Here is a 16475-nt window from a genome sequence, read left to right on the forward strand (position 1 = left end):
TGTAATTTTATTTCTGTAATTATTCTATTTCACTACAATAACAGTTGAAATAATTTGTGTATATATATAATTTTGTTAATTTCAAAAATTATCAAATTAATTTAATGTACCAGAATAAATATCAATTCCAAATATTAGTGAAAAATTATGCCTCAGGAACAAAACAACCTAAAGAATTATTGATAATAGCACTCACAGAAATTCTAGGTAAAGTTAACATGTGGGGCAGTTTACGTGTGTCTACGTAGAGCTTGTTTACTTAACTGGGAACTTGAGTTATGACATTTAGGAAATCTTTTTTTCCTTTCCAACTCTTTTGCATTCTTTTAAAATTAAACTATAAAGGAAAAAATAACGAATCTAAACAAAACTAATATTCTAGATGATAAAACAAATGTAGTCAGAAATTTTAAAAACACATATTGGGGCACCTGGGTGGCACAGTCGGTTAAAGTGTCTGACTCTTGGTTTCGGCTCAGGTTATGATCTTAGGGTTGTGAGACTGAGCTCTGCATCAGGCTCTGCACTCAGCATGGAGTCTGTCTGAGGTTCTCTCTCCATCAGCACCTCCCCCCACGCACTCCCACTTGCTCTCTCACAAATAAATGAATAAATCTTAAAAAAAAACAAAACCCACACATATTAAAGGCCAGTTTTGGTAGCATTACTTATCAGTACAAAAAGGTGAATATTTATTTATTTATTAAAAAAGAAAAGTTTTTTTTTTAAGATTTTATTTATTTATTTGACAGAGAGAAACAGTGAGGGAGGGAACACAGCAGGGGGAGTGGGAGAGGGAGAAGCAGGCTTCGCAGCAAGTAGGGAGCCTGATGCGGGCCTCAATCCCAGGACCCTGGGATCATGACCTGAGTCGAAGGCAGACGCTTAACAACTAAGCCACCCAGGCGCCCCCCAAAAAAGGTGAATATTTAAAACATGGTCTTTGTAGTCAGTAGGACTGGCCTCACATTCTGGCTCTACCATTTTACTGTAGGTGTTTCTAGGGAAAATCATTTATCGTAAGTTTCTGTTTCTTTATTTGTAAGATGGGGACATTATCTTAAATGATTAAATGAGGATGTATTAAAGTGCTTAAATACAGCGTTTAGTACATAACGGTGACTACCAGTATAAGCAAAAATTAGTAAATATAGTCTTCTATACATGTTTTAGAATCACAAAAGTATGAGAAATGATTCTCATTTTACTAATTAGTAATGGGAAATTCAATACATAGTCATCTTCTAAAGCAAGGTGAACTGCTGGTGTGATGATAGCAGTGACGTTCAGGAAAGAATACCCTACTCAGGTAGTCTTAACAATAAGGACTCTGCCATATTTAATTTTCTTAATATGATGTGATTAAGGCCATTCTAATTTATTTCCAAAACATTAAAACTATTTTTAGATTCCGTACTGTTTTTAGTCATGCTAAAAATTTAAGAATTCTGGTTTGTGGAATTTGGAAGTCAGACTTCAATGATATTCTGATGAGACTAAGAGGTTTAGAAGAAAGATTTAAGTAATTCCCATTGTTGGAGTACAGGCAAGCAATGATTCAGAAAACTGGTAACTGAGATATGTCTAGGCCATGATTTCAAATTTGCTCCAAGATGGTGAAGGAAGAAGTGGTACTGATAACACCCAGACACAAGATGCATAAAATTATTTTGATACAATGTCAGTTGGAAACCTACTATCCTTTGGGAGAGACAAATCTGATTTTATTAGGGTCTTTATATTTTGAAATATTTTATTAAATAATTTGGTAAAGCAAAAACAATAATTACAATTTTTTTTTTTTTTTTTTTTAGAAGACTTGCAATGACCCTTTGGGTGAACAAAAATATCCTTACTTCTTCTCTTGTCTGCTGTGGCTATGACATTATCAGGGTAATTTCTTGTTTATAATTTTATATCTAATATGGATTTTCTACCTAAACTGATCATGATTTTTTTCATTTTTGTTTTTTCCCTTGTCTTTACTTTTCAACCTTCTTGTAATCTGGGCACATATAAACATAAAAAAAGATGTTGCTCCATAAAATGAGTAAGCTAAGTTGTCACTTCTCTTTCCTTCTATAATGCTTACCAAGGAAGGAAAAAACTATTTCACACACATGACACTTATATTTCCTTGAAATTCTTCTTTTAAGAGACAATCAAGTGAATATTATACATATATAAAGAAAATGACTGGCTAGAAATTGATATTACTTATATTTCTAAATTACTTAATTTCATTAAACTTGCTTAATGTATATAGTGCAATCCTAGAAACGCTTATACTCCTATATACTCTAACATAGATAATAATATCATAACAAGTAACATTTGCATGAGCTGGGACTTTCATAAACTACCTCATTCAGTGAGTGTGTCAATATATTGTATGGCTGATATATGAACTGAAGGCCAAGAAGAACATATTGTTGTCATACTGCAAGAAGCTTTGAGATGTCTATGTGGAAGCCTCAGGAGGTTATTAAGAAAAAAGAACACTCTGTTAAGTATAATTTGTTTGGGTCTATTTTCCAGATCAATGTGAGTTACTATCCTGGATGAACGGCAAGAGCAATCCTAGAAGGCAGAGCTAAAATCAAATGATCACTTTAACATATTAGAAACAAAAAGAAGAAGAAGAACAAAAATAAAAAGCAAGAGAGGAAACAACAATTTGAGAAAATCTGGAAACCTAAAGTTGCTATACATTTCACAGATACCAAATTCATTTAAAAGAAACAAACTTGCCCAGTACCACCTCTCCTCCACCCACTTGTAGAGTGAAATAGGTTTATTCTCTTGGGGCATCGCTCAGTAATAAAGATCCAGTGTAAAACAATGAAAGTTATCTCTATAACTGATGCTTAGCATAGTCATGCATATTGTAGAAGAAAAACTTAAATAAAATAGGTTTTTCTTAACATGCTTTATTGTATGTATTTGCTTATGCTGGAATTAGAATAGAGAGCATAACAGTCATACTTCAAAAACTATACTTAATAAAAAAGGTGTGGTTAAAAAACTTATGTCTTAGCTGCAGAATGTCTTAGCTCAAAACAGCTTAAATTAAGCTTCAAAAATGTGGGAAGGGATAACATCCTCATTAAATAAAACCAGTCAAGTGAGTTGATAAATAATTAGTAACTGATAAACAACTCAGAACAAAGCTTCAGAAATGGCTTGATGAGGCAGGTAAGGCTGACAAACTTACTCTGAAGCTGAGGCTGCTGGAAGGAAAGGGGCTGTCCGAACACAAATGGGCTGTGGACTAGGGAAGAGGGAGGTTTTGCAGCTTGATCAAAGATGGAAGGAGCTGGGAGATTGGGCCGTGACTGAATGGAATTCAATATGGCACTCAGTTGGTCACCTGCAGTGGGCAAAACAGTCAAAACTACAACTTGTTATTAATTAACATCCAAAATGGCAAAGAATATGGTGTTTATGACATTCAGATAAAGTTAAACACTAAATAAAACTATGCCAATTCAGAAATGAGTGGAAGCTGGTGTTTGTTATCCTCAAGTTAGGGACCAAATGTTGCAAGTTGTTTTAATAATCTTATATAACAGCCCACCTACAAAAACAAATTCATGTAAATTCTTATACAACATTGAGCAGCAGCATGGGAGAATTCAGAGTCCATGAAGAATCTATGATAGATAAGTTGACTCAATATCATACAAGTGTAAATGAAGATCTAAGTAAACGATGTCTTCTACGTAATACCTAACAAATGACTAAATAACCCTGCCTCATATGCAGTACACTTCATGCAGAAAATAAGCAAATATGAAAAGGTTTTTAAGAAAATGTAGAATTGAAGGGAGGCAAAGCATATGTTATTAACTTAGTAATATATTTACATTTAGTTAATAAATTAATATTTTCTTTTTTTTAAGTGGTTCCTGCCAAGAAATTATACTTCTTAAAGCATGAACTCCTTTGCTTGGATGAATAATATAAAAATCTGTAAGACCTATAAGATAAAAAGGAGTATGAGCTATCTGATTTGAATAGTATCTAAAATATGAATTCAGGCATTTTTCCTTAAAATTAAATACAAAGGACTTTTATAGATAAATATTTTTAAAAATATGAAACAATATAATTAGATGGATGATCCTTAGCTCCTCCTTTATAAGATTATGCATATTAAATAGTTTATATGATGCTGAAAAAGAGCAGAAGAAAAAACATATCTAGACTAGCTGATGCAGAAACTGGAAAACAGTACCTTTCCAGTCCCTAAATATAAGTAAAGTTTTTTAAGTGAAAACTTTAAATGAAGCAGCAAGAAGGAAAAGACTTATATGGAAAGAACCGTGTACATAGCTACATGCCTACTGTTCAAAAACTTACGCTGTAGTTACAGAAAGGATTTTAGAGATTATGAAGAATTATTTAGAATTAAGAATACAGAATTTTTGCAAAAAACAATTTCTTGAACTTGGGACAGTATAAAAAGTTAAAGAAAATGGGAATTACTGTTAAAGGTTAAGTTCATAAACAAAGGTTAGATATATTTAATTAGATTTAAATTTCTTAATATTCCTTTGCACCATGTAAATATTTAAAAAGCCTACTAACAAGTACATGCCACTTCTGAACAGTATTAGCAGAATCACACTTTTAGAAAGTAATACTTTAATATTTCTACTTAATAACAAATGTTCTCAGCAATGTTTGGCTCTGAAAAGTTGGTTTATATTCCTATGATGTTTTAATAAATTATATTTTAAAGACTGATTTAAAGTGATAGCCACCAGTACAATTTAGACATTTTAGAGATTGACAGCATACAATTTGAATTAAACATGGCTTTAAAACGGATTATTAACAAAGCATAGTAGTGATAAGTAAATGCTGAGATTTTAATTTAGGAATCAATAATGGGAGAGAGAAAGGGACATGAAGAAAACACCACAAAGCATTTACCCTACTTAAGTATGAAGATCTAGCTCAACTTAGTTGAAATCTAACCTACCAAAAATAAACAAGCAGGTATCTCCAAGCCTGTAGGATAGACCAACATAACAAGAGTAGGAAAAGCCAAAAAGAAATCTTGTAGCTAGGCTTCCTTCATATGAATACTTTGTGGAAAGCAATAAAGGTATCGCACAAAGTGTGGTTTTGTTTTAAATTGAGTATTTCCTCTATACTGATGTCATTTTGCATCTTGTTGACTATTTCATTATTTCACTTGCTCTGCAAGTCAGGTCTAATGACACTGTCTTTGTTCCTTGAAATCAAATCCTATGAATTAGTGTAGATAACATTTTAAAGTAAAATTATTCCCCCATAGGCTATCTTGTCCCTTCTACCCGTCATCCAACTGTATGCTACTTGCTGATGATATGCTGATTTAGGAAAGGAGTCAGGATCAGGTACATAGAAAGGAACAGGAATGTGTCTGAATTTAGATACAAATACAATTTTAGATGAAATTCAGGTATAAATTATTCTGAAATAATTATTGTTTGGATTGTCCATGATATTGGTCTCTTCTAATATTGCAGCCCAAAACAGCTACACACATTTTATATTCTTTGGCTTAGGGCTTTTGTTTTTCTTTTCACAACTTTCTGATTTCATTATACATACCAAACCCAAAGATATCATTCGTTTCATGTAATTTTAAATTAACTAAGATAACTTGGTTAGACATTCAAAACCGCACATATGTAATAAGGCTGATGTGTAATATTACTTAAAACGTTTTGATTTTACATGATCATTTTGGAAGGTTCTTTTTTTGCTCATTAACACTACTCTTAATAATAAGTAGATGATAAAAACAATAGTTCTTTTACTAGATATAGTGTCACAGAATCTTTATGATGTGAATTCCAAGTGAATATCTTTAAGAGCAAATAATCAAGAACTCCTATAAAACGTTAAGCTGAAACTGTTAAAAATGGTAATGTAAAAACAATGCTTTTGCAAACATTTTGATTGTTAGTTTTCCAGGAAACTTAATAAAGTTTTGTGGGTGAACAGTAACAAAAATGGGTAAAAGAGAAGGTAATAAAAAATATTAAAGTTGAGTAGGTAAAAGACTCACTTTCGAAAACCTACCTTTATTATTTCCAAGTCCATAATCAAATCCTTGGGCGCTACAACTTGCCCCTTTATTAAAAGCTTGCACTGAGAAAGGGCTTGGAGGAGGAGTCTGAGAATTTTGATCCAGAAGAACTTGTTCTATAATAAAAGGCACAGCTATAACATTAGTTTCTTATGTGCTATTCCCTATTCACAGAATAAAGAGAGAGTGGCCAAGAAGGATTTTATAATGGTTAGATTTTAAAATAACCTCACATTTAGATTTAATAATAAGTCTAACAATTAGAGTCATTGACACTTGACAACGTAAATGGCAAATCTTTGTTTTCATTTATCAAATACACAGTGAAACTTAGAAACTGGATATGCTCTTATGGAGCCAATTTACTTTTACTGTGGCTGGATACATCACTGAATGTATACTAACATTTTTGGACCAGGAACTCAAATTTGTAACAAATTTATACAAGAGTATTTTATAAAATAAAAATGTGTATCCTATAAACCAGAAATTAAAATATTTTATATATTAGTACTCAAATAGTAAAGTCTTAAAAATGTCTAACTATATGGTACTTTTTTCTATTTGAGTACTAATATATAAAATAATTTAAATTCTGAATATAAAAATTGTGGAAAATTTAACTTTTAACTTATTTTTACTTATTATAGAAGGCCATTTTCCCCAAAACGAAAGGATGATAAACCAAGTCATGTAATCAGAGCTATTTGCACATGCTCAAGTCAATAAATATATCAGAATTCCTATTTCATGAAAAAAAGGCAAATATTTTATTTGTTTTACAACATAATTAATAAGCAAAGTTATTCTCTATTATCAATCAAGTGGCCATAAGATTCTGTATAATACTAAAAAACTAATGCCATAATTCAGTAGCTATATTAATGCCAGCTTAAAAAAAAAGGCAAAATAAAAGGTAAAAAAGGAGAAAAAAAGTATTCCATCAAAGTAACATAATGAATAATGAAAATTTTGAGTATATTTTTTAAAAGCTACGATCTCTTTAAAGAGAAAATGGAACTAGAAGAAGGTGGTGGAGTATTCTTCCTCCCTGTGAATCAGAATCCTGCTGTACCACTGGTACTGTATGTCTACCCCTTCACTTACATTTCTAGACTCTTTTCAAGAAATCAACCCCAGCACTTCCCTTAGGCAATACTCTTGAGTATGAGAGATCTCAGCAGTGGAATATCTCTTCTGGAAAATAACCCATGAACACTAATCTGAATGGGAAAGATGGCATCACTCTTAAAACCTCAGCATGGTCTCAGACTCAGGATGGTCTCAGCACCAAGTATGAACTCTGTTTTTAACCAAGCAGTAACTTTGCCTAGTAGCTTTACTTACAGATATAAAGAATTTTAACAAGAGGAAAATTTTGTTTTACTTATACTACACCTCATATAAATTGCTATAGTGCCAAATCCTCTTACTTCCATATTTTCCATATTAGATACAGTTACTAATACCAATGAGCAGACTATTCGGATACAATTATCAACTAATCTTAGTGATTTTAAGGCACCAACTTATCACTTTTTTCCTGATCACCCCAGGTCTTAATGTTAATTTAAGAATCACATTATGATCAAATATATATGTATTAAAAGAGCAAAGGACCATTAAGTGATGGCAGAGAGAAATTTCAACTTCTGCTTTTAGGGCAGAATATCTTTCTTAGCAGAAACAATATCCTAATTTAATTTAAGAAGCATTTTATCTAAGAAGAACCTTCTACCTTCTAAGAAGAACCTTCTACCTTCTAAGTATATAGAAATAAAATTCCCCATTTAAAAGTCAGTCTTTTTAGTATAGACGGCATTTTACATTTTAATAACAGCTAACCTTACCATCTGCTGGCTTTATGTTATTATTTGTTCATGTAGCTTTCATATCGAACTTACAAAGTATTTTCATTTTGTAAATGAGAAAACTCAAACACAGAGATGTTAGGTAATTCGGCCAAGGTCACACTACTGAAAAGCTGCAGAGCTGGTATTTGTATTCAAGCAGTCCAGCTCTGGAGTCCACTCTTACACATTAGGCTATATTGCCAGTTAAAATAATTATAAGCTAGGAAGGTCCTTTGCTAGTTACCTAAACTATTCTCATATTATTTAACTATGTCTTCTATAAAGCTGATCTCACTTTAGGTATTTTCATTTATATCTAAATATTCCTATATAGTGGAAATGTTTAAGAGTTTCTGAACTTGTAGTATGTACATAAGTATATTATAAATGGGAAGGTTATTTTGTAAAATGTCTGATTTACATCGTGAACCCTTTGTCATTCTCACAACAAATGAAGGATGGTTATGCCATTTCAGAACATTATTTTATAACCACATCATCTCTGACTATAAAAAGTGTGTGTAAAGACAAGGAAGGTAGTAGGTTCTCAAATTCTATTCACTGACTACTGACACAGGGTGGTATGGTGCAATGAGCACAGCATCTCAAATACAAATGAAGATTCTGGCTCAGGTCTTACATCTCCCATATATCCAGCTATATAACCATAGGGAAGTCATTTTAAATTCTGTGACCTTTAGTTTCCTTAGCTGTAAAATGAAGATTATATAAATTATCACACAGGCTTGTTGTGAGGAAAAAAAAAAAGGAGAATTGTTTAATGTATAATATTAATATATCTAGATGTACTCTGTCATTCATGAGGTTTCCAATTTAAAAAAATCTATACTTATGGCCATATTACCTCTTGGACAATAAATACTGTGAATTTATTCTCTTTTGGATAAATACGCGTGTTCTTTTATTTATCTGACCTTTTCCTGTAAGTTTTGGGATTTGGAATAAAATCTATGCTTGACTTACCCATTTATTCTGATGTCCTAATATTTTTGTGACTCAACTTGTATTTACAAAACTTAGTATGCAATTAATATGTACCAAAACTGTTTCAGAATGAGGAATACAAAGATTAAAAACCCTGTGCCTGTCCACATGGGACTCACAATCTAGTTTTAAAGATATAAAAATTAACTTCAGTATAATATCAGTTTTGTCTAGTGGTGAATATAGTTCTTTGGGAACACAGATTTCTTAGTCAGGAGCAGTTAAAGCTTCACCCAAGCGATGACATGGTCTGAACTTGGAAGAACCATGTTTTTGCCCACAGGAGAATGAAGAGAGGGGGACAATAAGGAAAGTCTTTTATTAAATGAGATCGTCACTGAAAAAGATAAAGTTGAAAGCTGAAACTGTAACAACAAAATAGGAATGCTCCAAAAGATGCTATGCATTCATCCAATGCTCCTATTCTGAGACAAAATTCAATCAAATGAAATTGCCTGGGAGAAGTACTATGATTGATGGTTTGAAAAGTGGACTTCCATTTAGTGGCAGAAAGGGTAAAACATTCAGCCCTGGACTGGCACAGAATAATGAGTCATATGAATCCACATCAATGAAATAAAAAGCATGGTTTTCAAAGATGGATTCATATGTTCCATATTTTCTTTTAATTCTCTTCTTACGGGGTGCATTCATTCACTATCCATTATTTTACAAACAAATGTTAACAATTTTAAGATTTTAACCTATAGTTTTGCTTTTTACCTAAAAAATAAACACACAAAAAAGCTGTTTACTTCTGCATTTCAAAGGTTAATCAGAATAAATCACAAATTTAAGCCAACTTGCCATCTTCATGTCGGAGGTACTGGTTTCCGCCTCTGTCTCTAGCTAAGGACCAGGCCTCTCCTTCATCACTCTCACAGAACTCTACCATGCTGTTCTTATCCAGCTGCACCCACGCACCTTCAGAATTGGTTACCTAGTACATAACAAAAAGCATGATTGATTCGCTTGATTCTTTCAGGGCACTCAGGCTGAAAACCAGCAACAAGTTTAAGTGTTTGAATAGGGTAATCATTCCGAAAGTTTTACCATGAAATTAGTTTCTGAAATTAAGACCACAGCCTGAGGTAAGACAGAAATCAATAAAAAGTTCTGTAAAATACTGCTTATTTATGACTTTGGTAAAAGTAATAATTTTTAAGGCACAGGATAATCCCTAAGTAACTTTAAACATTACCCCAAAACAGGTGGCACTCTCTCGTTTTTTCTTTTTGGCACCTAAAATGTCCTAACACGGCAAACTATTATTTAGATTGGTCATGTCTATAATACAACCCGAAAATGACCCTGACGCTGAGAAATAGCATGACACACTACATCTTCAAGCTCATTGGCTGAGGCAAATGCCGCAGTTGACTGAAAAGTAATTTTATTTGCTCAGGACTTCAGTGAGACACATAAATGGGAACAAAGAAATGAAACTCTTTGTATGTATTACATCTCCATACCAACTCATAGCAAATATTTTAAAGTGCTGTTAATCCATGATGTTACTGTACATTTGTAATAATGAAAAGATATATGCACATACCAAACATTCATATATACAATACAAATCATTTTGTTATTATAAATATTGTTTTCACAAGGATAATTATGAGAAAAAAATTACTTAAAAAAGAAACACAGAAAAATTATGTTAGTAATATTTGTAATACAAGTAAAGATAAAGAACATTAACATTTAAAAACCTGGGATGGAAATGGTAACCTTTGGAAGAAAGAGATGCTCTCGTTGTATTATATTAAAAAGGAATAATTTAGAAGTCATGAAGCTACAAGAATCCATACCTCTCCCACTGCTTTGACTTTGTTTCCCAGAACTAACATTCCAATTGGGATACCTCTAAGGTTAGGGCAGCTTCTGATGTTGTGACCGGAAGGTCCCGTCTTCACTACCTTGTACATGCCTGGCCCTCCTCGCAAGAACGGCATATCTTGTTCTTGCATTGTGGCTTCCTGTGGGCAGCAGTTTATATCTTTGAAAAAGTCATCAGTATTAGTTTTAGGTTCCTGAAAATTTGAATAGGAAAAAAAAAATAAACAAAATACAATCTATTATCACTTTTGCCATCCTCTTATTAATAGCTTTTACAGCAAGTCTATAATACTATCAAACAAGAGAATACATATCCAAAAATAACAGAAATATATACATTAATACCACTACTAAAGAATCTTTCAGTTTTTCAATGTTGAATAATACTTAAAATAGAGGTGAAGAAAAGAAAAGTTAGTGGGAGAGCAAATGAACCTCTGGTTTTGCCCACCACAGTTTAAGAAATATGGTAGTACTTGATTTTATTTTTATCTTCTAACGAAATATTAAACAGTAGGAACAACAAAAAAGTATACTCTGTGAACCACAACTGAATAATTTTGAATCATTATTACTGCATTGCTGTACGTTGGTATGGGTTAAAAAGTCTAGATTTTCATTTCTTTTCACTCTGTAATAATTATTTATAGAGAAAACAGGTGTGAAGACTCTGGAGACTTATTTATTAATAGCGATAGCAATGATGAAAAAAGTGTGCATAAAATATAACTGTATCTTAATATTTACTAGTTATGAATGAATTAAGAGTGCTTCTAAGATTTTAACAACTTATACTTTCTTAATACAAATAAAAATGTTTTGCTAGATTTGTTAGGCCATTACTAAACAGCATTATATTAATGCTATTAACAGAAAAAGATGATAATACTTTCAGTACAGAAAATAATATCAAAGATGCATTTTTACAGAAATACAATGCATTTGGACATAAAAGGGTTACTTCTTAAAATGAAAGAAAAGGATATGCCCTAAATTTTCTGTTGAATCTGAATGAAATTGTTTCCTATGTGAATGCAATGAAGAGAAATAATAACCTCCTCATATTTGCTCATCTTCCTTCCCATCAACATGTAAAGGAAAGTTCCATACTGCAGGTTCCTCCATTGTCATTACTACTCCTTCAAGACAGGTTTAAACTGTACTTTTAAATACAGTACTAGAGACTCTATAAATTGCTTTATGTTTAAATACAACAAAAGATGACCATACTGGGGCACTTATTCAAACATTAGGTTAAAATTAATATTTAGTAATGTCATATAAATGGAATAAAAATGAAAAAAAAACCACCACTAACATTTATGCAAGATAAAATAATACTGAATAGTTCTATCCCTCTATCACTACAAGTAGTCTCATACTAAAGAGTCTTTTCTATGGTAAAAAATTAAAAATAAAATCCTGAGGTTAAAAAAAAATGTGGATTCAAGAATTCTGTGTACCTGTAACTTTAATTCAACATATGGTCAGGGAAAATTTTAAACCCACTATTAACCTTCACATAATATTGTATAAATTTCATTATGGTGATTCACCAATTTAGAAATATACAAATAGGTACTAGGGATAATATTTATTTAGTTAATGTAATTGTCATGCTGTATTTATCCAACATTCTTTATACATTGGCAATTTAATGGAAATGAGAATTTTAAATACCTGAAAAATTTAGATTAGATTTACAATCTAAAATAAACTTAAAATATGCATCGTACTTACCCATGCATATGCATTTGTAAAAACTTACATATGAATACAAAGAGAATGCTCAAAATAAAAATGGAGAGTAAGGGTCTAAACTTTAAACTGCTACTATACTAACAAAGTTTTCAGTAAACATTTAAAAATGTCTAGTTGTGAATAATCAATTTTAATACATACATTATGCTATTTCATAGTTGGAAGAGGCATATCAGTCCTATTTACAACTCATTTTTTAAAAAATTACATGGTATGATGTCAAAAACAACAAGCAAATATATTTATATATATTTATATATTTATATATTTAGTGAAAAATCAATTTCACTGGTATTCAATGATATATTTACAGCTTTTAACTAAGTTATAACAATATTTCCAACTTTTGATCATTTAGTGTAACATTAAGAGGTAAATCTTGGCAAAAACTAATAACAATTGCAAGTTATTCAGTGAAAGGCGATATATGAGAACTTCTATTAAAATATTTAATAATTATTGAACAAAGAAACTATATAAATTAATAAATGTAAAACAAAGTCTATCCATTTTTTTATACTAAGCAGTATAAGAAGAGCTAATAGACAAAAAAAGGTCATAGAACTGTAGCTGTCATTCTCAAGCAACCCTAACATAAATGCTTCATTCAGTACAGAAATGGAAGACCTGGGGACCAGCATGTGAAACTGATGAAGTGCAGTGTTATTTTTTTCTCCTTGCATTCCCACCCCATTCTCAGATGAACATCCAAGGGGGCATTGTGAAAGGCTAAGGGAAGAAGAGAAGAGCCACAGAGTTGAGACTTTCCCACTGAAATAAGCAAGCTCTGAGAAAGCCAGATGTGGATGTCACTGTGGGAGAAGCTAGTCATAAATTACATACAGCAAATTTGAAGTCACATAAAAGTTTAACTTGAACTAATAATACATTCTTTGGCAAAAGTAGAGGGAAAAGGATTACCAGGGAAACTCAACTGTAGCACTTTTTTGGCAAAAATTCTTTTATTAACCGTAAGCAAAGGCTTCAAAAGGTAGAAGGTAAAATTTATTATACATGCTGAAATACCTGAATAATGTATGACTGTTCCTTACAGTTAACTCACCTGGGGAAAAAAAGCTTTGGAAGTCCATGAAAATACGTCCAAATCCCTGACTCCTTGGCTAGCATTAAAGATATTCTGAGCGACAAAGTTTAAGAAAGAAAAATATCAACAAAGAAAGGGAACAGGATATTATCTGCAGAAGATGCGTTCACAGTAACAACATTGTTCTGTACTCTAGCACCAGCACTGTGATACTATTTTACTAAAGGGAAACTGAAGCCACCTGAGTAAACGACACAGCAAAGAAAGATTGATAAATAAGTTTTTGTCAAAAGCTCTTCATGGATATAGTGTGTCATGCCATTTACTAAAATTAAGAGCCAGACATTGATTTAAAGCTTAAGACAGTCAATGCAAGTAGGAAACCTTAAAACTCTTTTAAGAGACGACATATCTGTTTCAATACAAGCCAGATTTGTTTTATGACAGAAAACAGTCTGCTGTTTTATAAAGAAAATGTAAATAATATAAATTGTATAGATAGTGCAATTATTATTATGAATAATAATGGCACGTAGTTATCTATAGTGGACATTTTCACTTTTAAAGTAAAAAAAGAAAAAAAATAAAAAAGCTAAAAAAAAGTCATTTTTCAATTTCCCTTTCTTCTCTAAATAAGAAAAAATCATCTGGAAATGTAATTGAAAGCTGTTAGCAAATATGTTAAGAAAAGCATACAGAAAACATACAACCTGGGGGAATCTTTTCTCAAAAGACAGGTCTAGTTTTCTCCATTTCAAAGTTTAGGAAATGCACAGAGCATTTTCATCTCTATGTTAGAATCTAAAAATATTTTGTTAAACAACCAACTTGCAGCAGCATGGTCCCAGAAAAATCAACATCTTCACAAAATGTCTTAAGGAAAATGTAAATGATATACATTTTACATAAAAATATGCTATTGAATATATTTGTGTCATCTGAAATTAAAATCTTTCCAGTGAATAGCAATTACACAATTTTACTGCTTATGTAAATGCTGTGATAAATGATTATTTTGGGGAAAAAAAAAAGGACACACTTAAAATGTTAATAAAAGCTGTCATCATCTAAAACTTCAACACAAAAGAAACATAATTTCCAACCAATTATAAGCCATTTTAGATAATGAAAATCTATTTGATATTCTCCAGTTCTGTATTTTCTTCATATATATGTATATATATATGGACAGACATAGATACACACCCATATACATACATATGTGTGTTAATTCAGAAATATGACATATAAAAGCCAGAAAAATGAGTTTCTAGTAATATGCCTATAAATAAATGTAAAACAAAACAAAAACCAAACCCCCCTCCACATTTAAAAATGTATAGCAAATAGGGTCCTTTATCTTTAGGTGAAGTAGAAACATGATGCAAAGCATTTTAAAATACTATTTTTTGGGGAAAAAGATGTCCTTACTGGTTCATCCATGTATATAAGAGTTTTTGGGCTATTGGCTCAATTGTTTTTCTCCTTCACAGAAAATAGTGGTGCAGACCTTTTGACATAAAACAATATCAATATTTTTTTTTTGCATTTTGCTTCTTTTTTTTAGCATAAACTTCTCTAGTGTTAAAAGGAACGTAAAAAGCATTGTGAAAAGCAAGGCAGAAGAAGTTAGTGATAAAGAAGCAAGGTGGTGATTAACAATATTTAAAGCTTGTACCTTTCTTTTATTTCAACGTGCAAACTTAAGTGTTTCCTGAGTCTGAGAACATGAGTTAACATGTACAGTGACACTTTAAAGTGACTTGACTGCTAACTATTGTAATAAATTGCTAATCAAATCAATTTTGTACATGTTAATCATGTGGATTCAAATTTCACACTTGTTTGCTTTTGTTCTGAATTTGTGGAAAACTATTAGCCACACTGGTTTACTATTATTATTTTCAGAATATGGTGTCCAAACAAAATTGCATTTATCACATATCAAAAATATACCAGATAGAAAGCTAGAGTTTAAAAATAAAATATACTTGCATGGTTTTCTTTGGAAAATTTAGAAAAGTTTAGTCTAAAGATATGAACATGCATGAAAATTTTAATTTCTCCAAAGTCTCAATTTCTTACTATTAAAATACATAAATTAGCTTTCATAGATTAATAGGAGTACCACTATGTATATATATATATAAGTATGTATGTATATACACATACAGAAATACACACATATCTATAATCATCTAAATCCTTTTATTCTCAAAGACTAAAGACAAAGATGTTCTCAAGAAAATTAAAAGTTAAAGCATACTAAAACCCTAACTAAATTAATGAGCACCAAACTGCAACTCTAAGCTGATAATCTTTCAAAGCACAGAAGATCAAGTAAGTGAGCAATTTTCACTGTGAAAATACATGACCAACATGACAAATGTTCATGCAAAAAAATGATAGTAATTCTTTCATTGTGCTGCTTAATGAGCAGAGTTAAGAATTGCCATTTTTAAAGAGAAAAAGATAAAATGTCTCAGGAAAATTAAGAACAGCATACGTATAACAATTAGTGTTATTTTAATTGCCTTAATTTCATTCCGTTACTGCTGTATTAAGTAAATATTTAGTATTTACTAAAGATTAAACAACAGGTTATGTATATATACATATACAAATCTATTAACATAACAAAACCAAGCAATTCAGGGTATGTTAAAGCTGTGGCTATCAGAAATCTTCAGGTAACCCATAAAAATGAAATTGGACATAAAATGTGAAAAACATTTGCTAATTTTACCAACTGCCCTGGGTAATGCTGTCAGAGAGGTTACCAAAAGACATTTTTCCTTCATCTCTCCTCCACATCTTTGGGGCCCTAAAATTTGGAAAAATCTACCTACTTTCTATATGTGAACACCAATCAGCCCATGTAGGT

The 16475-nt window shown here is 31.4% G+C and overlaps 1 protein-coding gene across 11 annotated transcripts in view; it reads right to left on the reverse strand.

Annotated features, from left to right (window-relative positions):
- The window catches only part of MYCBP2 (MYC binding protein 2), a 262122-nt gene that overhangs the window by 64334 nt on the left and 181313 nt on the right, over positions 1–16475 (reverse strand). For 5 of the 11 annotated variants that reach the window (XM_028106119.2, XM_028106120.2, XM_028106115.2 and 2 more), the window contains 5 exons: positions 13610–13684; positions 10758–10979; positions 9751–9883; positions 6079–6201; positions 3215–3394 (listed from right to left, as the gene is read on the reverse strand). In XM_028106119.2, coding sequence (XP_027961920.1) covers positions 3215–3394; positions 6079–6201; positions 9751–9883; positions 10758–10979; positions 13610–13684 — 733 coding nt within the window. The remainder of the gene's footprint in view (positions 1–3214; positions 3395–6078; positions 6202–9750; positions 9884–10757; positions 10980–13609; positions 13685–16475) is intronic. The other 6 variants (XM_028106117.2, XM_028106116.2, XM_028106118.2 and 3 more) reach the window with 4 other exon arrangements.

This window comes from Eumetopias jubatus, unplaced genomic scaffold, assembly GCF_037043125.1.
Source record: "Eumetopias jubatus isolate StellerSeaLion01/CBP00866 unplaced genomic scaffold, mEumJub1_p1.0 scaffold_3, whole genome shotgun sequence".
Classification (NCBI taxonomy): domain Eukaryota; kingdom Metazoa; phylum Chordata; class Mammalia; order Carnivora; family Otariidae; genus Eumetopias; species Eumetopias jubatus.